The 25,678-nt window shown below is 44.8% G+C and overlaps 1 protein-coding gene across 2 annotated transcripts in view; it reads right to left on the reverse strand.

Annotated features, from left to right (window-relative positions):
* LOC132591434 (disabled homolog 2-interacting protein-like) overlaps window positions 1–21,061 on the reverse strand; it is a 52,224-nt gene extending 31,163 nt beyond the window's left edge. The window contains exons 1-4 of one of the 2 annotated variants that reach the window (XM_060270011.1): window positions 20,533–21,061; window positions 10,477–10,621; window positions 7,285–7,521; window positions 128–329 (exon numbers count right to left, since the gene is read on the reverse strand). In XM_060270011.1, the coding sequence (XP_060125994.1) occupies window positions 128–329; window positions 7,285–7,521; window positions 10,477–10,621; window positions 20,533–20,659 (711 nt within the window). In that variant the 5' untranslated portion in view covers window positions 20,660–21,061. The remainder of the gene's footprint in view (window positions 1–127; window positions 330–7,284; window positions 7,522–10,476; window positions 10,622–20,532) is intronic. The other variant, XM_060270010.1, reaches the window with a different exon arrangement.
* Between the last annotated feature and the right edge of the window lie 4,617 nt (window positions 21,062–25,678).

Here is a 25,678-nt window from a genome sequence, read left to right on the forward strand (position 1 = left end):
AGTTTGACCAAACTGCGGGAGGCAGGAGTGCCTGGCGTGCCATGGTCCATGGGGTCACGAAGAGTCGGACACGACTAAACGACAACAACAACAACAGATATACAACTTCAACAAGCCAACAGGTTACCTGGTCCAGCTGAATCACAACCTCCCAGAGCAGAGAGTGCAAGGTGGAGAGTTCGCGGCCAAGGTCAATGTACCCTTCGAAGCCGGCCGTGTTGGAGAGCGTCTCCGGGTTGGAGATCTCCAACAGGAACCGCTGCATGTTGGTCCACTCGTGCTCCAGGAACTGGTTCATGAAGGACATGTATTCTTCTTTGCTGCCAAACCTGTTACGAACAAAGCACATGAAGCGGTCTGGTTGGCCGCTGTGAGAACAGGGCGGTGGGAGAAGGGAAGTCTTTACATCCGACCCAGCGGCCAGGTTCCCCCCCCCCCGATGCTCATTAAGAATGGAACCTCCATGCCCAGAGGCTTACCTTCCAAGTCCCGGACTGCAGAATCCGGGACCGGCAGCCGTGTGACACCGGAAGTTGCGTCGACGTCGCTTTGCCCTTCTATGGGCACCAAAAATGGCCACCGCCGGCTTCAAAAGGAGCTTCTACACATGACCGGAAGTGCGTCGGCGCGACTTCCGGTGTCGGCGGCGGCCATTTTTGGTGCCCATAGATGGGCGGGGCGACACCGGAAGTCGTGTCTATGCACTTCCGGTCATGCGTAGAAGCTACTTTTGAAACATCACATTATACTTAATTACTTAATTACCAAAATAGAGGTTTAGTGTAAGGCATAAAAGCATATTTTTAGCATATATGGTGTACAAGTACAATGTATAATATTGCATAAGGCAGGCATCCCCAAACTTCGGCCCTCCAGATGTTTTGGACTACAATTCCCATCATCCCTGACCACTGGTCCTGTTAGCTAGGGATCATGGGAGTTGTAGGCCAAAACATCTGGAGGGCCGTAGTTTGGGGATGCCTGGCATAAGGCATAACTTTATTAATTACACAAAATGTAAGCATTTAGTACAATTTATACCTAAGTAATTAAGTATAATGTGATGTTTTGACGCAACGCATAATATGAGTGGTGTTTTATTGTTTAATGTTTATGTTTACTTGTTTAGCACACGGTTTGCTTAATTGTTCCATATAATTTGTTCAAAACCATTGGTTTTTCACGTCAATTATCAACCTGTTTTATCTTAAATAAATAAATATTGCAGAAAATAAGAGTATGCAACTATTATTGCTCTCCATAAAACCTAAAATTGATGTTGATTAGTTCGCAATTGAACATGCTGAGAATAAACGAGTCCAATTCCTATGTTTTCGTCGCTCGTAGTGAGGCAAAATGTCAATCTGTAGGAGCAGGGTCTAAATATGAAGCGATTTGTCCCCAATTTGAAATTTGACTATGTTTATACCAGACATCCCCAAACTTCGGCCCTCCAGATGTTTTGGACTACAATTCCCATCTTCCCCAACCACTGGTCTTGTTAGCTAGGGATCATGGGAGTTGTAGGCCAAAACATCTGGAGGGCCGCAGTTTGGGGGTGCCTGGTTTATACCATACGCCTGATATAAGATCGAGGGAGGAAACGTTTTCCCAAAAAAAGTTTTTTATGACCCACCCTACTGTCTATGGCATGGGACCCAGGTGGCGCTGTGGTTAAACCACTGAGCCTAGGGCTTGCTGATCAGAAGGTCGGCGGTTCGAATCCCTGCGACGGGGTGAGCTCCCGTTGCTTGGTCCCAGCTCCTGCCAACCTAGCAGTTCGAAAGCACGTCAAAATGCAAGTAGATAAATAGGAACCGCTACAGCGGGAAGGTAAACGGCGTTTCCATGTGCTGCTCTGGTTTGCCAGAAGCGGCTTTGTCATGCTGGCCACATGACCTGGAAGCTGTACGCCGGCTCCCTCGGCCAATAATGCGAGATGAGCGCGCAACCCCAGAGTCGGTCACGACTGGACCTAATGGTCAGGGGTCCCTTTACCTTTACCTTTACTGTCTATGGCAGAGCCAACTAGCCAGAGTTTGGGGTGTTGCTAGGTACATTGGAGACGTGGAATAAAGATGCACGGCCCAAGTTAGGGTGGTGAACAGGTGTGTTTCCCGCCAGAGCCGTGCTTTTGCAGACTGTACCCACCCACCTTGCAAGCGTAGTAAACAAACCTGGTGATAGCGGGGGGGGGGAGGAGAAGCAGGGGGCCTGGTGCAAAACACACACCGACGGCGCACCTGGTTGGGGTGCTAATGTCTGGAAATGAAGCTACTTCTCCTGTTGAGCCAGTGATGGTGTAGTGCAGGCACCCCCAAACTTCGGCCCTCCAGATGTTTTGGACTACAATTCCCATCATTCCTGACCACTGGTCTTGCTAGCTAGGGATGGTGGGAGTTGTAGTCCCAAAACATCTGGAGGCACAAGGTTGGGAAACACTGGTGTAGTGGTTAGAGCAGCCTGTCTCAACCTTGGGTCTCCAGCTGCTGTTTCGACTATACCTCCCATCACCCCTAGCGAGCAAGACCAGTGGTCAGGGATGATGGGAGTTGTAGTCCAACAACAAAAGTTGAGAATCACTGGATTAGAGAACCTGGGGGACCAGGGTTCTAGCCCCCACTCATCCCATGAAGGTTTTTTTGGATCCATCTAGCTCAGTATTGCATGCACTGACTAGCAGCACTCCTCCAGCGTCTGAGACTGGGACCATTCCCAGCCCTAACTGGAGATGGCCCAGATTTGAGCTTGGGTTCTTCTGCATGCAAAACAAAGCTTGGATCTTTCCCCAACAGGTAGGTAGGAAGCCGCCTTATACCATGTCCAACCATTGTTCCACCTAGCTCAGTATTGCCTACAGTGACTGGCAGCAGTTTCAGATAAGGCAGGCATGTCAAACCTGCGGGCCTCCAGATGTTTTGGACTACAATTCCCATCTTCCCCAACCACTGGTCCTGCTAGCTAGGGATCATGGGAGTTGTAGGCCAAAACATCTGGAGGGCCGTAGGTTTGACATGCCCGAGAGAAAGGATCTTTCCCCAGTACTGTCCAGAAATGCTGGGGGGATTGAATCTGGGGTGCCATGGGTGCAAAGGAGGCACTCTCCCCACTGAGCTGGGGCCATAACAGCACGAGAAGAGCCTGCTGGGTCAGGCCAATGGTCCATCTGTCCCAGCATCCTGTTCTCACTGTAGCCAACCAGGCACCTGTGGGATTTGACCGCAAGAGCAACTCTCCTCTTCTGTGGCTTCTAGCAACTGGGACACTAGAAGCAGCAGAGCAGAGCCATCGTGGCTAGTAACCCTCAATAGCCCTCTCCTTTTATATCTCTGCACATGGGTGTACCCAGCATGGGGCAGGGTGGGGCAGCTGCCCCCCCCAGAAGCAAAAAAACAAAAAAATTAAATCGTCCTGCTTCACGGTGGCTGCAGCTGAGCTGGAGACGCGCCGGGGTCCCGCAAGAAGAGCCTGAAGCGGCTCAGCAAGGCGCAGCGGCGTCGCCTGGGGCAGCCGGGGGGGGGGCGCGTCTGTCACATGCATAAAGGCTAGCGACGCCACTGGGAGGAAGGGACCCGTGCGAAGGGAAAGGAGGAGCAATGGAGACAGGGAAGCGGCTTCCTCCTCCTCTCCGTTTCTCCCAGCGTGAGGGCAGCGCGGGAGCCGCGTCCCTAACCAGCCCAGCCCAACCCCGGCGGCGCTGCCGCCACCACTTACTGCTCCTGCCGGCTGCGGCCCGATGGCGCGCCCAACCCCGCTGGCCCCGACTCCGAGGGCTGCCCATGGGTCGCCCCTGGCGGCTGCAACACCAGCAGGACCCACGTGAAGGGGAGGGGGCTTCACAGGAGGTGGAGAAGGCGGAGGGGCTCTAAGCCGCAGAGCCAGGCCTTGCCCCCGGGGAGGGACGGAGGGAAAGGAGGGCGGACCTCAGCTCGCGCCGCTGCCGGGTCTGTGGGAATCAGAGGCAACTTGAGTGCGCAGCTTCTTGGCTGCTCGGCCAGCCCTCCCTCTCTCCTCCTCCTACTCAGGCGGGGCAGCCGTCGGCGGAGGTGGCGAGGGAGCGCCGTGCTGCCCCCCCCCCCCACAAAGTGGAGCCCGGGCCCTCCTGCCCCCCTATTGTGATGCCCCTGGCAGCGCCCAGGATGAAACTTCTTCCCGGAGTCAGTTTCACCTGGGCTCCGTAGCCCCGCCCACCTTCCCACTTTGTGGCCCCTCCCCTCCCGTGCCTTGGCCCTGCCCCTGAACCACCATGGCTTGCCCCCCCCCCTAGTTTTGATCCTGGGTACGCCCCTGTCTCTGCACTGTTGGGCCAAGAAGATTCTTGGGTGGTGGGAGGGCAATGCCAAATTAGACGGCCGCGTTGGCAGGGACGATGGCTGGCCAGCAATTTGAGCAGGTGGGTGTACGAGTGAGAGAGAGATGGTGGAGGAGGGCTTGATCCTGTCAACTCATGCAAAACAGATGCATGTCTCTCCTCTGTTCCAGCAGACCCCATCTTAAGATGCTTTTGTCGGCAAACTCACTCACTGCTGCTACTACCCTCTCTCTGTCTCTCTCTCTCTGTCTCTCTCTCTCTCTCTGTGTGTGTGTACAGATTCTCTTTCGGTCACTCTCTATCTCACAGCTCAGGATAAGCAGCTCAGAGCTCCTGAGCAAAGCCAGCGGGGAGATTTCTAAAATCTCTTCCCCTTTGTTTCCACCAAACCTACAGGCTTAGTTTTGAAAACCGACAGCACGACTGTTTCCCCTCGCCAGAGCTGATCCTCCTGGTTTTAGGGGCTTTTTAAAAAAATCGTAGCGCCAAGATGTGTAGGGTGGGGGTGGGGGTGGGGAGCCTTGTGCAGAGTGTGGGGTCCAACACGTTCCCTATCCTGGCTCCATTTGTGAGCTTGCTTCTCTCGCAACTGGAACGGCAACTGCAAAGATAAATCGGCCCACCTATTTCCTAGAATCATAGAGTTGGAAGAGACCCCGAGGGCCAGCCAGTCCAACCCCCTGCCAAGCAGGAAACACCATCAAAGCATTCTTGACATATGGCTGTCAAGCCTCTGCTTAAAGACCTCCAAAGAAGGAGACTCCACCACACTCCTTGGCAGCAAGTTCCACTGCCGAACAGCTCTTACTGTCAGGAAGTTCTTCCTAATGTTGAGGTGGAATCTTCTTTCTTGTAGTTTGAATCCATTGCTCCGTGTCCGCTTCTCTGGAGCAGCAGAAGCTTGGGGTCGCTCCCAACTCTATAATTCTATGCTGATGCCGGTCACTTAATAGCAAGGAAGAGGCATCCTTATCCAGATTTCCCTCCCCGTGCAGTTCTGGGGCAAAGGGTTGGGTGGGATGTTGTAGTAGTAGTAGTAATTTATTATTTCCACCCCACTCCTCTGGCTGGGTTTCCCCAGCCACCCCCAGGGGTCCGCGAGCTATGCCAGAGGGGTCCGCAAGATGCTATTGGAATAAAAAAATATATTAACTATATTTCGTATGATAACAGATTTTTTGTTTTGGCCGCTTCCTGCATGAGCAGAGTCTAGCGCTAAACTAGAATTAGATAGAGGCAGTAGTTCCGCTGTATGCCGCTAGGTGGCGCTTGACAAACACGACTGTTTTGCAAAGAGGCAGCGCGCGCATTCTACTAACGCTCACCTCCCCAAGATGCTTTGCGCGCGCCGGCTTCATTTGTGCGCTACTGCGCAGGTCCCCCGTCTTCTCCATTCCCCTCCCTCCTCCCTGGCGCGCGCTGCCTCTTTGCAAAACCGCCGTGTTTGTCAACAAAGCAAGCATTTTCTTCCATGTGTTTCATGAAAAACAAATATCGGAATCGGCTCGACATGCGGTCGGATTTCAGAGTGAAAGTTTCAAGTTTGGAACCTAATATTTCAGAAATAATGGACTCAAAGGACAGATTTAACTCATCTCATTAAGAACTGAAAATTAAAACTCACTGTATGCTGATGGAGTACTCTGTTGTAACTGTAAAAAACGTATAGATATAAAATAGAAAAAGACTCTTAATTTGGCTCTCACTTTTTAATTTTAGGATTAGGAATTAATGGGGGTCCTTGTCACAATAGCGGCTCGATGAGGGGTCCTCGAGAAAATTTTGTTGGGAACCCCTGGCCTAGAGCAATGCATAATGAATGGGTGTGGATGAGGGAGAGGGTGTGTGTTCTGGAAGAGGGCCAAGGGGCAGAGAGAGAGGGGGGCCTGGATGGCCACTTTCAGCTCTCTGGCCCGAGGTTCCCCACCCCTGAGTTATGATAAGTCACAGCCCCCAGAAAATCCCCGTTTGGTATGATCTCAGATTAGCAGAGCTGGGAAGTATCTTTCCCAAAGAGCTTTGGAGAAGCAGATGGGGAGCAGCGCGTAAGGAATACTGCCCTGACCCTATAAGCTGCGGGGTGAATTACTGAGTGCGGAACGCAGCTGCCTGAGAATCTTAGCTGTTTCTTTTCCTAATTCAAGTTTCTAGTCCTTACTGTGGACTAGTGTGGAGGCAGGCAGCCGGGCCGTGCATCCACAGCAGTGACCACAGGAGGAATGACCGCTGGGAGGAGGGCAGAGAGAAGGAACGCCGCGGTGCATCTGCAGCAGCACAACCGGACCCCTTCCTCTGCCCCAGCTGCAACAAAACATGTCTCTCCTGTATTGTTCCCCCACAACAAGCGCTGCAGCCTGCCAACCGCTTGACATCCCCTGCAAAGACGCACTCCTCTACTGTCTCCTGAGACAGACGGATGCCAACAACTGTTGCCAGTTGAAATTTAAGAAGGCAGAAGGGTGCCCAGATGAGATTCATATCCCTTGGGGCAGAGGGAGGTGGGCCTGCTGCCCTCGCCTCTCATCCAGCAGAATGAAATACAGTGGTGCCTCGCTTAACGAATGCCCTGCTTAACGAAATTTTCGCTGAACGAAAGGTTTTTTCTAGCTGAGGTTGCCTCGCTAGACGAATTCGTTTTCGTCTAGCGAATCGCGGTTTCCCATAGGAATGCATTGAAATTCAATTAATGCGTTCCTGTGGGCAAAAAAAATCCCCCCAAAATTCAATGCATTCCTATGGGCTTCGCTAGACGAATGTTTCCGTTATAAGAAAAGACCCGTGGAACGAATTAAATTCGTCTAGCGAGGCACCACTGTATATGCAAATTGGGCAGATTTATAGCCATTTATGTGGGCAAAATGGTGAGCATTGGGAGCGCTCGGCCTCCAGACCTAAGGCAGCTTCCCGGTCGTTTTTAAGAGAGAGAGAGACGGAGAGAGAGAGAGAGAGGAGTTCCTGGGGGAAAGGTTTACTTTGCAAAGTTGGCCAGGTTCTGCGTGACCTTGGCGATCAGGGTCAGGGTGCGGGCTGTGCGGTCATCGGGGTACTCCTGGAGGAGGCTGAAGAGGGAGGGCGACATGATGGCCGGGCAGAGGAAGCGGAGGAACAGGGAGGCGCTGATCAGGCGCTCACTGATGTCTGGGCGGCCGCGGCTGCTGCACTCCTGGCGCCACGAGGCGAAGACCTCCTTCAGCTCTCTCGGGAAGACGCTGCAAAGAGAGGCAAGAGGAGGGAAGGTGGGTACCAGGCCTTTTGCTTCCCCAGAGAGAAATCTTTTTTTTTTTTAATGATTTTTATTGGTTTTATATACAGTGGAACCTCGGTTTACGAATTTTCGGTTTACGAACGCCGCGGACCCATCTGGAACGGATTAATCCACTTTCCATTGCTTTCAATGGGAAAGTTCGCTTCAGTTTATGAACGCTTCAGTTGATGAACAGACGTCCGGAACCAATTACACCCATGCTTCGGGATAAGTACACTTCAGGTTGAGTACTCCGCGGACCCGTCTGGAACGGATTAATCCACTTTCCATTGCTTTCAATGGGAAAGTTCGCTTCAGTTTATGAACGTTTCAGTTTAAGTACTCCGCGGACCATCTGGAACAGATTAATCCACTTTCCATTACTTTCAATGGGAAAGTTCGCTTCAGTTTATGAACAGACTTCCGGAACCAATTACACCCATGCTTCGGGATAAGTACACTTCAGGTTGAGTACTCCGCGGACCCGTCTGGAACGGATTAATCCACTTTCCATTGCTTTCAATGGGAAAGTTCGCTTCAGTTTATGAACGCTTCAGTTTATGAACAGACTTCCGGAACCAATTACACCCATGCTTTGGGTTAAGTACACTTCAGGTTGAGTACTCCGCGGACCCGTCTGGAACGGATTAATCCACTTTCCATTACTTTCAATGGGAAAGTTCGCTTCAGTTTATGAATGCTTCAGTTTATGAACAGGCTTCCGGAACCAATTACACCCATGCTTCGGGTTAAGTACGCTTCAGGTTGAGTACTCCGCGGACCCGTTTGGAATGGATTAATCCACTTTCCATTACTTTCAATGGGAAAGTTCGCTTCAGTTTATGAACGCTTCAGTTTATGAACAGACTTCCGGAACCAATTGTGTTCATAAACCGAGGTACCACTGTACACATCAACATCACACATAAAACAGATATTAAAGAAAAAACAACAACAACAAATAACAAGAAAAAATACAATGCAAATAAAAAACATAAAAATAAGAATACTTTTAAACAAATATCGACTTAATTCAACTCTTACAACCATTGTTTCTCGTACTTCCCCAAATCCCTTCTAACTGATTTCCCTTTTCAATTCGTCTTTAGCAGTTTCTTATTCATTGCTTCAAATATTAATCATCATATTATTATTCCTTCCCTTTTTGCCTTAGTCCTTTAAAATTAGTTCACTTATCTTTTTTCCTCCCATCTTATTCTTCCCTAATGCCTTAACAACAAGCTATTCCCATAGATGCTCAGTCTTTTATGTTCTAAAATATTTCCCTAGATATAGTTTGAATTTCTTCCAATCTTCCTCCATCATCTCATCTGCTTGGTCCCGGAGTCTTCCTGTCAGTTCCGCGAGATCCATAAAGTCCATCGTCTTCATTTGCCATTCTTCTACAGTAGGCAGTTCATTTTTCTTCCAGTATTTCACAATTAGAATCCTTGCTGCCGTAGTAGCATACATAAAAAAAATTGACATCTTTTCTTGGGATTTCATCTCAGAGAGAAATCTTTTTGGGGGAGAGAAGCACCCTCTGGTGGTCTCAGTTCTCCTCTAGCACAAATCAAATCTGAGCTCCCAAAAAATATTTTGAAATTTCTCCTATCCTGGTGCTTGCATCGAAATTCTTTATTATTTGTTCCCTTAAATTCATATACCCGCTTCGTTGTGCAGAAAAGACTTCAAAGAGGTTTATAAAACAGTATGGCTGTTGGTAAAAGAAAACAAAAAATATTCCAAAAATTTAAAACCAACCATTAACCAAAAACCACACCAGCAATCCTATATATCTTGGCAGGCTTTGCCTAAGCAAAATGAGTGCAACAAAGGTGCCCGTCTAGTGCCAATAGGCAGGGAATTCCAAAGACCAACACCTTACAAACGCAGAATGGGAATTATCTGACACTTGTAACCGTGCAAGTTGGAATGGGAAGGAAGACTACTGGTAAACTGTAGCTCTGGGAGGGGAATGGAGAGTCTCCTATCAACCCGCAAGCCCTTAACCAACTGCAGCTCCCATAATTCTTGGGGGGTGGGGGTGGAGCCACGACTTACCTTCCAAGTCCCGGACTGCAGAATCCGGGACCGGCTGTGACACCGGAAGTTGCGTCGACGTCGCTTTGCCCTTCTATGGGCACCAAAAATGGCCGCCGGCGGCTTCAAAAGTAGCTTCTACACATGACCGGAAGTGCGGCGACGCAACTTCCGGTGTCGGCCATTTTTTTGTGCCCATAGATGGGCGGGGCGACACGGGAAGTCGTGTCTATGGACTTCCGGTCATGCGTAGAAGCTACTTTTGAAGCCGCCGCCGGCCATTTTTGGTGCCCATAGAAGGGCAAATCAGAAAAAAAAATAATGGCCGCCGGCAGGAGAAAATAACGGAGAAAAACGGGAGACAAAGTGCTACGGGGGACCGCCGGGAAAAGGTAAGTAAAAACGGGGGTTTCCCGGGGAAAACGGGGTACTTGGCAGCTATGCCTAGATGTGAGTGTCACACAAACACACACAATATGTGAAAACCTGTGAAAACCAATACAAGTTATTTACAGAAAAGGAAAACAGGCCTGGCCCTATCCACCCTTGAACACAATGATTAATAGAACACAGCCTAACCAAAAATGGCTGTCAGTGTCGGCGCTTTGGCAACCGAGTGCTTTCCTGGTATTTTGGACTACAACTCTTGCTGGCTGGGCTGATGGGATTTGTAGTCCTGAACACCTTGGAGACACCAAGGTGAATACAGAGTTAGTTCACGACGGAAATTAACTCGCTGATTTATCTATCTTTTGCCAGAGGGGACGTGTGTGTTTTTGTTTTCGTTTGGTCACAAAGCGGTGGCGATAGGGATGTATTCTGCCCCCCCGGGGCCCTCACTTCTAGCACCCCGCTGCATCGGTCCCCGTCCACTGACCAGTATGAGTTGATGATCTTGCAGAAGGCCAGCTCGCAGCACATCTTCAGGTTGCTCTGATGCTCTGGGAGGTCTGAAGAGGAGCACTTGTTGGGATCCACCTCGCAGTTTTCGTCCGATTCGTACAGTGCCTTGATGAACTCGCCTGAAAGCACCAGGAGGACGAGAAATAAGCAGATAGATAGATAGATAGATCATAAGGAGAATCACGAGAAAACTGAGCTTTGCAAACTTGGAATGCAGTGACCTGATCAGTGTGCTTCAAGTTGGCAGGCAGGCAGGGAGTTTGCTCTGCTTTGCCACTTTAATAATAATAATAATAATAATAATAATAATAATAATAATAATAATAAATTTTTATTTATGCCCCGCCCTCCCCAGTCCAAAAACCGGGCTCAGGGCGGCTGACACCAACAGAATCGCAATAAAACACAAAAACAATGAATTAAAATACAGATTAAAATACAGTATTAAAATTTAAAGTGCAGCCTCATAGACTCATAGAGTTGGAAGAGACCACGAGGGCCATCCAGTCCAACCCCCTGCCAAGCAGGAAACACCATCAAGGCATTCTTGACATATGGCTGTCGAGCCTCTGCTTAAAGACCTCCAAAGAAGGAGACTCCACCACACTCCTTGGTAGCAAATTCCACTGCCGAACAGCTCTTACTGTCAGGAAGTTCTTCCTAATGTTGAGGTGGAATCTCATTACAAGTAGTCCATAAATCCAAGCCATGAGGGAGGAAAAACACAGGGGTCAAGCTGAGTCTAACCCAAAGGCCAGGCGGAACAGCTCTGTCTTGCAGGCCCTGCGGAAAGATGACCAATCCCGCAGGGCCCTGGTCTCCTGGGAAAAAGAGCGTTCCACCAAGTTGGGGCCAGTACTGAAAAGGCCCTGGTTCTAGTAGAGGCCAATCTAGCCACCTTATGGCTCGGGATCTCCAGAATATTGTGGTTTGTGGACCTTAAGGTCCTCCGCGGGGCATACCAGGAGAGGCGGCCCCGTAGGTACGAGGGTCCCAAGCCGCATAGGGCTTTAAAGGTCAAAACCAGCACCTTAAACCTGATCCTGTACTCCACCGGGAGCCAGTGCAGCTGGTAAAGCACTGGATGAATGTGATCCCGCGGCCGGGACCATGTAAGGGTCTCAATATGACCTTAACAGGATGGATCGAGTTCAGGGTCAAAACAAACAAAACGAATCTCCGTAGCAAACAAAGGTTAAGGTTCTGCACTTAGGCAGGAATAGCCGGGTGCACAAATACAGGATGTGGGATACCTCCCTCCGTTTCTATTTTATTTTTATTAGGTATTGTAATTAGGTGGTATGGAAATACTTCCAAGGAACAAACAGAAATTCACCAGGAAAAATGCATATACATATACACAGCCAATTCAAGGCAGAAAAGCCTCAATACAAGAGGCTAAATCTGAACTTGCTTAACTATTTGCAGAATTTAAAAAGGAAGTGGGTAGTGAAAGAAAGGAGGCTGTTGGTGCATTAGCAACCCAGACTGATAAGAATACAAATATAAGGGAGGAGAGGGTACCCTCTGGGAAGGTAGACAGAAAGGCATAGGTGGGAAACTGCAGAAGTGGGAGGAAAGGGCTTTGTGGAAGCTTTGGGAAAGGGTGGGAGTGGGTTAATAGAATGTAAATGTTGATAGAGATGGATGATATGGAATGGCCTTATACTGGTGTGTTATATGGACTTTGCTGTAAGCTTCTGGAAAATCTGGATTTGGGGGAAGAGGGGGGAGCAAAGTTATAATGGTTTGAAATAATATCTGATTTAAGAGTTAATACTAGAATGGTGATTCGTTGTTAATAAAAATTATAGGCAGACGGGAAATAGTTATAGAATGAAGAAAGGGAATTAGAAATATTTGATTTGAAATATTAGATAAAGGTGATTGCAATAATATATGAAAGAAGGGTTGAAAATAAGAACAAAGAATTGAGAGAATAATATGTAAGATTAGTAAAATTACAATGAATACTGTCTAAACAATATTGTAACAGGGACCCAAGGTGGGGGAGGTTGAGGGAGTCCAAAAGGTGATGATTAAGATTTAAGTTAGAGATTTTGTGTTTGATATATATTTTTTTGCATTTTTGTTTTTGTATTTGTGTGTGTGTGTGTGTTGGAAAATCTTCAATAAATTCATTTTTTATATAAAAAAGATAAGAATACAAATATAATGTTAGAAGCAATAGGCCAAATTAAAGACTTGAATGTGAGAACTACAAAGGTGCAAACGGTCGTACAGTGGTACCTCGCAAGACGAAAATAATTTGTTCTGCGGGTCGCTTTGTCTAGCAAGCTTTTCGTCTTGCGGAAAGAAACGGCAGACGGAAAAGAAAAAAAAGCGGCAAAAAAAAAAATCTTGCGAGATGCGGCCATAGAAAGCTTTGTATTGCGAGGCAACAAAGAATCGCTAGACGTTTTCGTCTAGCGAGTTTTCTGTTGCGCGAGGCATTTGTCTTGCGAGTTTTCTGTTGCGCGAGGCATTCGTCTAGCGAGTTTTCTGTTGCGCGAGGCATTTGTGTAAAAGGTATGGAAGAGAAAATGAAACAAGTGAATGAAGAAGCCTGAAAAAAGATCAGGAAAATTAAAGACAGATGTAGATGGAGTATGTACAACCCAAGAAATGGCTTGGGATGCTTTAGCTCAGGCACCCCCAACTTGTAGCCCTCCAGATATTTTGGCCTACAACTCCCTAGCTAAGAGGACCAGTGGTTAGGGATAATGGGAATTGTAGTCTAAAACATCTGGAGGGCCAAAGGTTGGATCTAAGAGAATATCTAATTGAAGTGATGGCTGAGTGGTTGGGAATTGATGAAGGAGTTTTTGATAGCTCAGTGGACAAGATCTACAGAGTTAGATCCAAAACAGCAAATATTAGGAAGTTACCATGGGATTGCCAGGTCTTTTAAAATTCAGGATATATAAAGGATAAAATTTTCCAAACCAAGTACACTAATAAACTTCAAATAGGTGGAACAAATATTATTTTGCTTTAAAAAAATCCCCGCTCGTCTTCTTAAAAAACACATTAGTTATAAATATATAATGGATGCTTTAAGAAGAAATGAGATACGATACAGATGGGAATTCCCAGAAGGACCATCCTTCACTTCTAAGGATAAAAAATTCAGATTTAGGGATTTGGAAGATGCAGATAAGTTTTGGAGAAGATATAGCAAAGATCTTGGAGAAGTGGGATAATTACTTGAGGGAGCTGTAGGAGGACAAGAACCAGAAGTAACATAAGAAAGTGTAGTTACAGGTAGGTAGCCGTGTTGGTCTGAGTCGAAGCAAAATAAAAAAATTCCTTCAGTAGCACCTTAAAGACCAACTAAGTTTTTATTTTGGTATGAGCTTTCGTGTGCATGCACACGAAAGCTCATACCAAAATAAAAACTTAGTTGGTCTTTAAGGTGCTAGTGAAGGATTTTTTTTTATTTTGATAAGAAAGTGTAGGTAGCCAAGAAGAAGAAGAGGAGGGGGGAAAGCAAAAGAAAAAAGGTAAAAAAGACAAGACAAGAATGTAATAACAGAAATAAATATGGCTGATTTGAAGATAATTAAGTTGGAATGTTAATGGATTAAATAATAAAAGAAAAACAAATCGAATTGAACATGTAATATTAAAACAGAATTTAGATATTATTTGCTTGCAGAAAACACACATGGCTAAAAGACACAAGAGAATTTTGATAAATAAGAGGATTGGAATGGAATTTGTAACTTAAGAGAAAACTAAAAAATGAGGAGTGGTTATATATATTAGACTAAAATGAGAACCAAAATTATTATTTAAAGATGAGCAAGGAAGGGTAGTAGCCGTGCAAATCATAATGTATACTGAAAAGATTGTAATAGTTGGAATTTATGCCCCTAATGAAAAAAGTGAGTTTTTAAAATAAATTTAGACAATAAACTTTTCGAATATATGGGTCCGAAGATGATATGAATGGGAGATATGAATGGAATAGTTTCACTGGAAATGGATAGAACAGCGTGTAGTTTATTAAAGGAGAATATAATGAAAATGATGTATAGATGGTACCTTACACCAGAAAAGCTAGCAAAGATTTACCACAACAATGATAATAAATGTTGGAAATGCAAGAAAGAAATAGGTTCATTTTACCACATGTGGTGGACATGTCCACTGGTGAATGACTTCTGGAATAAGATTTATAATGAACTTAAGAAAGTGCTAAAAGGCACATTTGCGAAGAAACCAGAGGCATTCCTAGTGGGCATTGTAGGGAAGGAGATTCCCAAGAGAAAGGTATCTTTTTTCATGTATGCCACCGCAGCAGCGAGACTTTTGATTGCTAAATACTGGAAGCAGCAAACGTTACCTACGATTGATGAATGGCAGATGAAGATGATGGAATTTATGGAACTGGCAGAGATGACCGGACGAATCCGCAACCGGGGAGAACAAGCAATTGAAGAAGAGTGGAAAGATTTTAAATTGTATTTAAAAAATTACGCTAAAGTAATATTTTAAGAATAGAAATTAAGTGGTAAATAAATCTGTGGATTAGGTAAAAGAGGCTATCCTATAATAGAAAATAAGAAATTTAGTATTAAAAGTGAATATTTAGAGGTAGAATTTGCTAAACTAGAAGTGTGCTTGAGAAACACAGGGATGGGAACCCAAGGAGGTCCCAATATACACTGTGATAAAGATAAGTTATACAGTTTTTAACTTTTTTTACTTTGTGGTTTTTTCTGCTTTTCTTGATTTTTGTACTTTTACTTTTTTGTATTCATATCTCCCCCACCCTTCTAATTTTCTGTAAACCCTTTTTCTACTGTGAAAATCAATAAATATCTATTTAAAAAAAAGAAAAAGGAAATGGATAGAACCATAAGAAAATCAGAAACTAAAGAAGGGAAACTACCAAGGACATTTTTAATAGGATAGAAAATTTAAATTTGATTGATATTTGGAGATTTAAACACCCGCTGGATAGAGAATATACTTTCTATTCTGAAGTGCACAAATCCAGCACCTGGATCGACTCGGTATGGGTCTGAAAAGAAATATCCTTAATGATTAAAAGAGCAGAAATACTACCAGGAACTCTCTAGGATCACAATTCAATAATTTTAGAAGTAAACGAGAAAGAAATACAATATTTCGATGGAGATTAAATGAAGAATTGTTAGATAATCAGGAGATTGTAGGGAAAGTGGAAAAAGTTCTAAAATACTATTTTGAATTAAATTCTGATAAAGGTACAGGCATGAGAATAGTATGGGATGCCAGTAAAGCAGTAATTAGAGGGTTGTTTTTTTTTAATAAATCAAAATGCATATGAAAAAATGATTAGGGAACAGAAGAAAAAAGAAATTCTAGAAGAATTAATCACAGAAGAAAAAGAATTAGTAAAAAAAAAAAAAACACCAGGGGAAAAAACAATAAAACAAGCAATAAAAATATTACAAACACTATATTCAATGGTGATGAATTGAGAAATTATCATAGAATCATAGAGTTGGAAGAGACCACAAGGGTCATCCAGTCCAACCCCCTGCCAAGCAGGAAACACCATCAAAGCATTCCTGACAGGTGGCTGTCAAGCCTCTGCTTAAAGACCTCCAAAGAAGGAGACTCCACCACACTCCTTGGCAGCAAATTCCACTGCCGAACAGCTCTTACTGTCAGGAAGTTCTTCCTAATGTTTAGGTGGAATTTTCTTTCTTGTAGTTTGAATCCGTTGTTCCGTGTCCGCTTCTCTGGAGCAGCAGAAAACAACCTTTCTCCCTCCTTTATATGACATAACCTTCTCTTCTCCAGGCTAAACATACCCAGCTCCCTAAGCCGTTCCTCATAAGGCATCGTTTCCAGGCCTTTGACCATTTTGGTTGCCCTCTTCTGGACACGTTCCAGCTTATCAGTATCCTTCTTGAACTGTGGTGCCCAGTTAATTTATTTAATTGACAATTAAATAAAAGAAAGGCAAATAATTTGATAAAGAAAATTAAAGTACCATAGAAGGAAGAACAATTGATAATCTGAGAGAGATTAGAAATCAATTTATTAAATATTTTACAGACCTATTTAGAGCTGGACCGGAAAAGAAAACAGAAACTGAAAGATATATACAACAAAACAAAATACCAAAAATACCAACTGAAAAATTAATTATATTAAATGTACCAATTAATGCCTCAGAGGTCCCAGATGCTATTAAACAAGCAAAAATAGGGAAATCACCAGGACCAGATGGATTAGCAGCAAAATATTGGTATTATTATTTTTTCATAAAATATTTAATTCAACCTCTACAAATTGAAATGAATGAAACCCTAAATGCAGGGAAAATACAAAAGACTTGGAAAGAGGCTTTCGTTACCTTAATTCCAAAACAAGAGACAGACAGATTGGAGGTTAAAAATTACAGACCAATTTCATTATTAAATCGTGATTAAAAATGGTTTGTGAATATATTAGCTAATAGAATGAAAGGTGCATTATTAGAAATAATTCATCAAGATCAAACAGGATTTCTTCCAGGTCAACAGAAGAAGGGTATGTTATTGCTATTATTGAATACTTGGAAGTGAGAAATGAAAAACAGGCAGCCATGATGTTTCTTCATGCTGAAAAAGCATTTGATAATGTTTCAGGGGCCTATATGCTGAAAGCCCTGGAGGAAATGAATGTTGGAGAGCTATTTAAAAGAGGAATAGAAGCTATTTATTCTGAACAGCAAGCAAGATTAATAATTAACAATACTCTTACAGAAGAATGCAAAATGAAAGAGACTAGACAGGGATAAACCCCTGCCACCATTATTGTTTATTCTAGTACTGTATTGGAAGTACTGGTGAGAAATATAAGGACAGATGAGATCATTAGAGGAATAACAATAGGTAAGAAGTCATATAAATTGAAAGCATTTGCTGACGACTTGGTGATCACGGTGGAAGACCCTATAAATTCAATATTGAAAGTGTTAGAAAAAATACAGGAATTTGGACAAGTATCATGTTTTAAACTGAATAAAAACTAAACCAAGCTCTTAGTTAAAAATGTCTCAGAGCAAAATAAAAAAAGAGATGCAACAGAGGATGAAATAAATGTATATAAAAAATTGAAATATCTGGGGATTCGGTTAACAGCAAAAAATATAAATTTATTTAAAGACGATTATGAAAAAATATGGAAAGAAATTAAAGGAATTTAGAGATTTGGGGAAGAATGAATTTGTCGTTATTGGGAAGGGTTTTAGTAATTAAGATGAACGTATTGCCAAAAATGATGTTTTTATTTCAATGTGTTGTTGGAATGGGAAACTAAGGATGAGGAGGTTAAATGCGTTATGATAAAATGGGCAAAGGATGTGGGACATAACATTCAAATGATTGATTGGGGAAGATTATGGAAGAATGACATGAAATTTACAGCCTGTATTTTACTTAAAGAAAATTATACGAAAATGTTATAAGATGAGCGCCGTGAACCCAGAGTCGTCCGCAACTGGACCTAATGGTCTGGGGTCCCTTTACCTTTACCTCTGGTTAAATTGGCAAAAATGTATAAAACAAGAGATAATAAGTGTTCGAAAAGTAAAGCAGCGGAGGGCACTTTTTACCATATGTGGTGGCAATGTAAGGTTATAAAGAAATTTTGGGAAATGATATATAATGAATTGAAAAAAAATGTTCAAAACAACCTTCATTAAAAAACCAGAAGCCTTTTTTATTTGCTACCACAGGATTGGACTTACCGAAAAAATACAAGAATTTGTTTATGTATGCAACAACGGCCGCTCGGATATTATTAGCACAACGCTGGAAAGAAGAAGTCCCTACTAAAGAAGATTGGCAAACTAAGTTAATGGAATACGTGGGAGTGGCTAAATTAACCGGGAGAATTAGAAACCAAGAAGACAATTTATTTTTTTTAAGGATTGGGAAATGTTTATTGCATATACACAAAAGCAGGGGATGCAAGTTAATACATTAGCAGGATTTTGAAAAATGCTTGTAATATAACAGATAAGGTATAAAATTGGAAGGTAAAAGGAGGTAAAGAATTTATGGACATGCATGAACAAGGGAACCGGGGGGCGGGGTGTGAGGTGGAGGGAAGTCAGGGGATTCTAGTAGTGCCATATTTTGGATTCAATGCGGATTGTCTATATAGTTGTTTTAAGGTTTTGATTTACAGTATTTCTTTTTCATGTGATGTTTAGTTGTTGTAAAAGTAATAAAAAGATTATTAAAAAAAATAAAAATAACCCAACCCTCTCTAACGCAAGAATCACCGCTAAAGTACCCGTGGCAGGTGGCCATCCAAACACTGCTTAAAAACCTCCAGCGAAGGAGAGTCCTCTACCTTCCGAGGGTGTCTGTTCTCCTGCTGAAAAGCTCTTACTCTTCTCCCCAATGCTTAATCAGAATCTTCTTTCTTGTCTCGAATCCACTGGTTTGGATCCTACCCTCTGGAGCAGCAAAAAACAAGCTTGCTCCACCTGCCATGTGACAGCCCTTCAGATATTTGAAGATGGCTACAGTCGTACCTCGGGCTGCGAACAACTCGGGTTACGAACTGCGCAAACCCGGAAGTATTTTCGCCCCGCGCACGTGCGCAGAAGCGCCCCGCGCATTTGCGCATGCGCAAAGCGCAAAAAATAGCGCTTTGCGCATGCGCAAAATGGAGGCTCGGTTTACGAACTTTTCGGGTTGCGAACGGCGACCCGGAACGGATCGCGTTCGTAACCCGAGGTACCACTGTATTGTATCTCCTATCAGCCTTCTCTTCTCCAGGCTAAATACCCTCAACCTTTCCTCATAAGGCTTGGTTTCCAGACCCTTCATCACCCTGGTCGTCGTCCTCCGCACACCTTCCAGCTTGTGAACATCCTTCTTAAATTGTGGCGCCCAGAACTGGACACAGGACTCCAGGTGTGGTCTGACCAAGGCAGAAGAGAGTGGTGCTATTACTCTCCATGATTTGGACCCTATACCTCTGTTGATGCAGCCTAGAGTAGCATTAGCGTTTTTTGCTGCTGCGTCACAGTCTGGACTCACGTTAAGCTTGTGATTCGCCAAAACCCCTAGATGATTTTCACCTGTACTGCTAGCAAGTCAGGTGTTCCCCATCCTATATATTTGTGCATCTGGTTCTTCCTTCCCAAGTGCAGGACCTTACTTCTGTCCCTATTCATAGAATCATAGAATCATAGAGTTGGAAGAGACCACGAGGGTCATCCAGTCCAACCCCCTGCCAAGCAGGAAACACCATCCAAGCATTCTTGACATATGCCTGTCAAGCCTCTGCTTAAAGACCTCCAAAGAAGGAGACTCCACCACACTCCTTGGCAGCAAATTCCACTGTCGAACAGCTCTTACTGTCAGGAAGTTCTTCCTAATGTTGAGGTGGAATCTTCTTTCTTGAAGTTTGAATCCATTGCTCCGTGTCCGCTTCTCTGGAGCAGCAGAAAACAATCTTTCTCCCTCCTCCATATGACATCCTTTCATATATTTGAACATGGCTATCATATCACCCCTTCACCTTCTCTTCTCCAGGCTAAACATATCCAGCTCCCTAAGCCGTTCCTCATAAGGCATCGTTTCCAGGCCTTTGACCATTTTGGTTGCCCTCCTCTGGACACGTTCCAGTTTGTCAGTATCCTTCTTGAACTGTGGTGCCCAGAACTGGACACAGTACTCCAGGTGAGGTCTGACCAGAGCAGAATACAGTGGTCCTATTACTTCCCTTGATCTAGATGCTATACTCCTATTGATGCAGCCCAGAATTGCATTGGCTTTTTGAGCTGCTGCATCACACTGCTGACTCATGTCAAGTTTGTGGTCTACCAAGACTCCTAGATCCTTTGGTAGACCACAAACTTGACATGAGTCAGCAGTGTGATTGAAACCCATCTCTTTGGTGTGGTTCCTTACGACTATTCTTAATTATCTGTAAAGCACTGAGGCTCCCTGGAGCCTGGATCCTGGCCCCAAACCAGAAAGCTTCTGTTGATGAAACCCAGAGAGGTACCGACACTCCCCCTACCTACCTAAGGCATCTTGCAAGTACTTCTGCCCCACCAGCTTCAGGTACTCCTCGATCGCTTTTGTGGCGAGGGTGTTCTCTCGGAAAATAAGGTGCTCATTTTCGCCACATCGGTCCACCTCAGACATCATGAGGTCCGTCAAGAAATCCTGGAAGAGGAGGGAAAGAAGGGTGGTAGTAAGTTAGATGAGCAGCATCTGCAGAGCAGGAGATCTAAGGATAATGTCCCCCCAAATCCACATCCTGCTCCACTCCCTGCCTGAATTAACAAGATCTTTACACAGAAAACCTTCAGAAACACGAAATATCCTCACATTTGTGAGTGTGGTGGAGTCTCCTTCTTTGGAGGTCTTTAAGCAGAGGCTTGACAGTCATCTGTCAGGAATGCTTTGATGGTGTTTCCTGCTTGGCAGGGGGTTGGACTGGATGGCCCTTGTGGTCTCTTCCAACTCTATGACTCTATGATTCTCTATGATTCTATGATTCCACCTCAACATTAGGAAGAACTTCCTGACAGTGAGAGCTGTTCGGCAGTGGGATTTGCTGCCAAGGAGTATGGTGGAGTCTCCTTCTTTGGAGGTCTTTAAGCAGAGGCTTGACAGCCATACGCCAGGAATGCTTTGATGGTGTTTCCTGCTTGGCAGGGGGTTGGACTGGATGGCCCTTGTGGTCTCTTCCAACTCTATGATTCTATGATTCTATGATTCATTTCTGACAGAGTTCTGCACAGGCTTATTGCTGGGAGGGAAACCAGTTCTAGAGCAGTAACTCATTCTGAGGCTCAACGGGCACCTCTTCGACTCTGCAGGTGCTATTTGAACGATCCAACAACACAGAAACTCAGTAGAGTTACCCAGCAGGGTCAGGCTGGAAGAGAGCAAGGCAAGTGAAGAAACTCATTCAGAGATGCAGCAGGCCGCCTCCCCATGTAGATATGTGCTTTGGGTTCACAGCTGAACACAAATCATTCACTTTGTTGTTTTTTTTCACAATCATTTTTATTGTTTTATCTGTACATACATCTACAAGAATCGGAGGGAAACTTTACAAGACAAGAAAGAAATTAAATAAAAAACATACAATTTCCAAAATGTGTCGTGTCATTTTTTAAATAAACTAAGAATTGTTACAATTTATGATCTTCGTTTTATAACTTATTTGTTTTGGTTCCCTTTCCCATTCGATAATTATTTTTATTCAGCTCCTCTTGTGATCGACTTCCACCTCTCTCTCTTTCAGACTTATCCTTCCATTTATTCAGTTTTGCGCTCTCTAAAGTTATACCCGTCACAAATTATCTTACAAATTAAACATAGGTTTTTGACTAAGGTTACTTATAACTGTTGCATTTTGTAATGCTGACCTACAGGCGTTTCATATCTTCCCACACTCCTTCAGATACTCTATGAATTTATTCCATTCCTTTTGGAACTTTTGCTCCTTTTGATCCCTTATTCTTCCCGTTAGCCTAGCCAACTGCAGATATTCTAGCATTTTCTCTCTCCAGTCCTCTATGGCTTTGCTATTTGATGCAAGATCAGGCAGGAGATAGACACTGAGAAAGATGTCACAATTGCTGCCGCAGGTCCCCCTCTTTCCTGGTTTAAAAGACAGCCTGGCAGCGGGATTTGAGGGGCTCTCAGGCAAGGCAAGCCCAGCGCCCCCCTCTCCCAGTGGCCAAGCACACACTTCAACGAGAGCAGCGGATAGGACTGTAAGGTTTTCCAACTGGCAAGACCGGCCAAATCCCGAGTTCGAGGAGACGCTGTAAAACCCCATGTTCCCAAGGTAATTAGTGTGTCTGGGAAGTGACAGGGGGAGAGCCAAGGTCGGGCTCTTCTAACTGAGAATCAGCACCTTCCGACAGGCTGAGTTGCGGATCAGAATTGAGGTGTACACTGGGATTGGGGAGAGGGAGGTGGCCAGGCAGAGACAAATCAGGGGACGGTGCCCCAGAGACCACGGCAGAAAGGCCTGGAGAGAGAGGGAAGGTTAGACAGCGTCAGGCCATGCGTTTCTCCGGAAGCTGAGAAACAGCTGGGTCAAAGAAACAGCTTCTCTTTCCAAGGGGGATCTGAACTCCCTTGACCAACAGCAGAACTTCAAAGCTTAGTGAGCCGAGAATCATAGAATCATAGAATCGTAGAGTTGGAAGAGACCACAAGGGCCATCCAGTCCACCCCCCTGCCAAGCAGGAAACACCATCAAAGCATTCTTGACATATAGCTGTCAAGCCTCTGCTTAAGGACCTCCAAAGAAGGAGACTCCACCACACTCCTTGGCAGCAAAATCCACTGCCGAGCAGCTCTTACTGTCAGGAAGTTCTTCCAAATGTTGAGGTGGAATCTTCTTTCTTGTAGCTTGAATCCATTGCTCCGTGTCCGCTTCTCTGGAGCAGCAGAAAACAACCTTTCTCCCTTCTCCATATGACATCCTTTCATATATTTGAACATGGCTATCATATCACCCCTTCACCTTCTCTTCTCCAGGCTAAACATACCCAGCTCCCTAAGCCGTTCCTCGTAAGGCATTCGTTTCCAGGCCTTTGACCATTTTGGTTGCCCTCTTCTGGACACGTTCCAGCTTGTCAGTATCTTTCTTGATACTTTCTTGAAAGAGAAGCTCAGCTACTTTAAGGGGAGCGGGGAGAGATTAACGCTCCCCAAACTGGACTTTACCACCTCCCTGTGCTTCTCATTTGGCCTCCCTGTTTCCCAGGGTCTCTTTCCAACTTGCCTAGCAAAGCTAGCCGCCTCCAAAGTTTGCATTAAGGTTTTAAATCCCGAGCCATAAGGTGGCTAGATTGGCCTCTACTAGAGCCAGGGCCTTTTCAGGATTGGCCCAAACTCGGTGGAACGCTCTTTCCCAGGAGACCAGGGCCCTGCGGGATTTGTCATCTTTCCGCAGGGCCTGCAAGACAGAGCTGTTCCGCCTGGCCTTTGGGTTGGACTCAGCCTGACCCCTGTGTTTTCCTCCCTCATGGCTTGGATTTGACTACTCAAAATGAGGCTTCATTTTAAATTTTAATACTGTATTTTAATCTGTATTTTAATTAATTGCTTTTTATGTTTTATTGTAATTGTATTGGTGTGAGCCGCCCTGAGCCCGGTTCTGACTTGGGAGGGCGGGGTATAAATATTATTATTATTATTATTATTATTATTATTATTATTATTATTACTATTATTATATCCAGCCAAACGGAAAGCTTTTCCTTCCCTCACAGAAGCCGAATGGGAAACATTCTGACAGTTTTGTTCCCTGAGCAGCTAGGAAAGTTTGAGGAATATTCTGCTCCATTTTGGGCCAGGGTCTGTGGCGTTTCCCACCTCTTATGCAACGCAGCTGCTCAATTCAAGAAGTGAGGGGCTTGTTAAACCTTTGAGCATTTCTCAAAGGACAATATGGGGAATTAATACCCAAATACTAGTACTAAGAGCCAATTTGCGAGGAAGAGACAGATATAAATATCCTTTGGGGGGGATCCCCACTGCATTCCATTCAAAGTGTACCTCGCCTCCCCACAGGTTTATCTCATAGAATCATAGAGTTGGAAGAGACCACAAGGGCCATCCAGTCCAACCCCCTGCCAAGCAGGAAACACCATCAAAGCATTCTTGACATATGCCTGTCAAGCCTCCACTTAAAGACCTCCAAAGAACGAGACTCCACCACACTCCTTGGTAGCAAATTCCACTGCCGAACAGCTCTTACTGTCAGGAAGTTCTTTCTAATGTTGAGGTGGAATCTTCTTTCTTGTAGTTTGAATCCATTGCTCCGTGTCCGCTTCTCTGGAGCAGCAGAAAACAATCTTTCTCCCTCCTCCATATGACATCCTTTCATATATTTGAACATGGCTATCATATCACCCCTTAACCTTCTCTTCTCCAGGCTAAACATACCCAGCTCCCTAAGCCGTTCCTCATAAGGCATCGTTTCCAGGCCTTTGACCATTTTGGTTGCCCTCTTCTGGACACGTTCCAGCTTGTCAGGATCCTTCTTGAACTGTGGTGCCCAGAACTGGACACAGTACTCCAGGTGAGGTCTGACCAGAGCAGAATACAGTGGTACTATTACTTCCCTAGATCTAGATGCTATACTCCTATTGATGCAGCCCAGAATTGCGTTGGCTTTTTGAGCTGCTGCATCACACTGCTAACTCATCTCATTTTACTTTCCTGCAATTTATTGGCAGCACAATTGCTGACATTTTCTGGTCGAAGCAAAATAAAAAAATTCCTTCAGTAGCACCTTAAAGACCAACTAAGTTTATATTTTGGTATGAGCTTTCGTGTGCATGCACACTAAGAATACCTTCAGGTATCTGAAGAAGTGTGCATGCACACGAAAGCTCATACCAAAATATAAACTTAGTTGGTCTTTAAGGTGCTACTGAAGGAATTTTTTTATTTTGCTTCGACTCAGACCAACACGGCTACCTACCTGTAACTATTTTCTGGTCGATTTGCAGGGATGATAAACAAATAAAACTGCAATAAAACCGAAAAGATTGGGGTGGTGGTAGTGGTGGAACCAAACCAGTACAATGTCACCGAGGCAACAAATGAATGGATTAAAAGCAAGGGCATTCAGGTAGCACATTCAAAGTAATTATTTGACAGCTGAGCAGAATCATAGACTTGTAGAGCTGGAAGTTACCCCAAAGGCCATCTATCCCAACTCCTTGGCAATGCAGGATTTGCAGCTAAAGAATGCCTGTTAGAGGACCACTCAACCACCTCTGTTTAAGAAAACCCAAGGAAGGAGAGCCCACCAGCTTGTGATGGAGTCCGTTCCACTGTCCAACAGGAATTCCTTTTAGGGAAGAAGTATGTGGGATCTGCAGACTGTGCATTGCACAGAGGGCTGGACTGGATGAGACTTTGCTAGCCTAGCCCCTCCAGATGTTGTTGCGATGGCAACTCCCATCATCCCTAGCCAGCACGGAGGCAGAGGCTGGACTAGAAAATCTGTGGGGGTCGCTGCCAACTGATCACATGGTTATATAGTGGCTGAGACAATGCTTGAACGCCTGTCTACCACTTTAGCTATCCTTCTCCAACCTGGTGTCCTCCTGATGTTTTGGACTGTCACTCTCACTATCTCCAGCCAGGATGGGCAAACATCTGAACCCCAGCTCCCATCATCAG

This window comes from Zootoca vivipara, chromosome W, assembly GCF_963506605.1.
Source record: "Zootoca vivipara chromosome W, rZooViv1.1, whole genome shotgun sequence".
Classification (NCBI taxonomy): domain Eukaryota; kingdom Metazoa; phylum Chordata; class Lepidosauria; order Squamata; family Lacertidae; genus Zootoca; species Zootoca vivipara.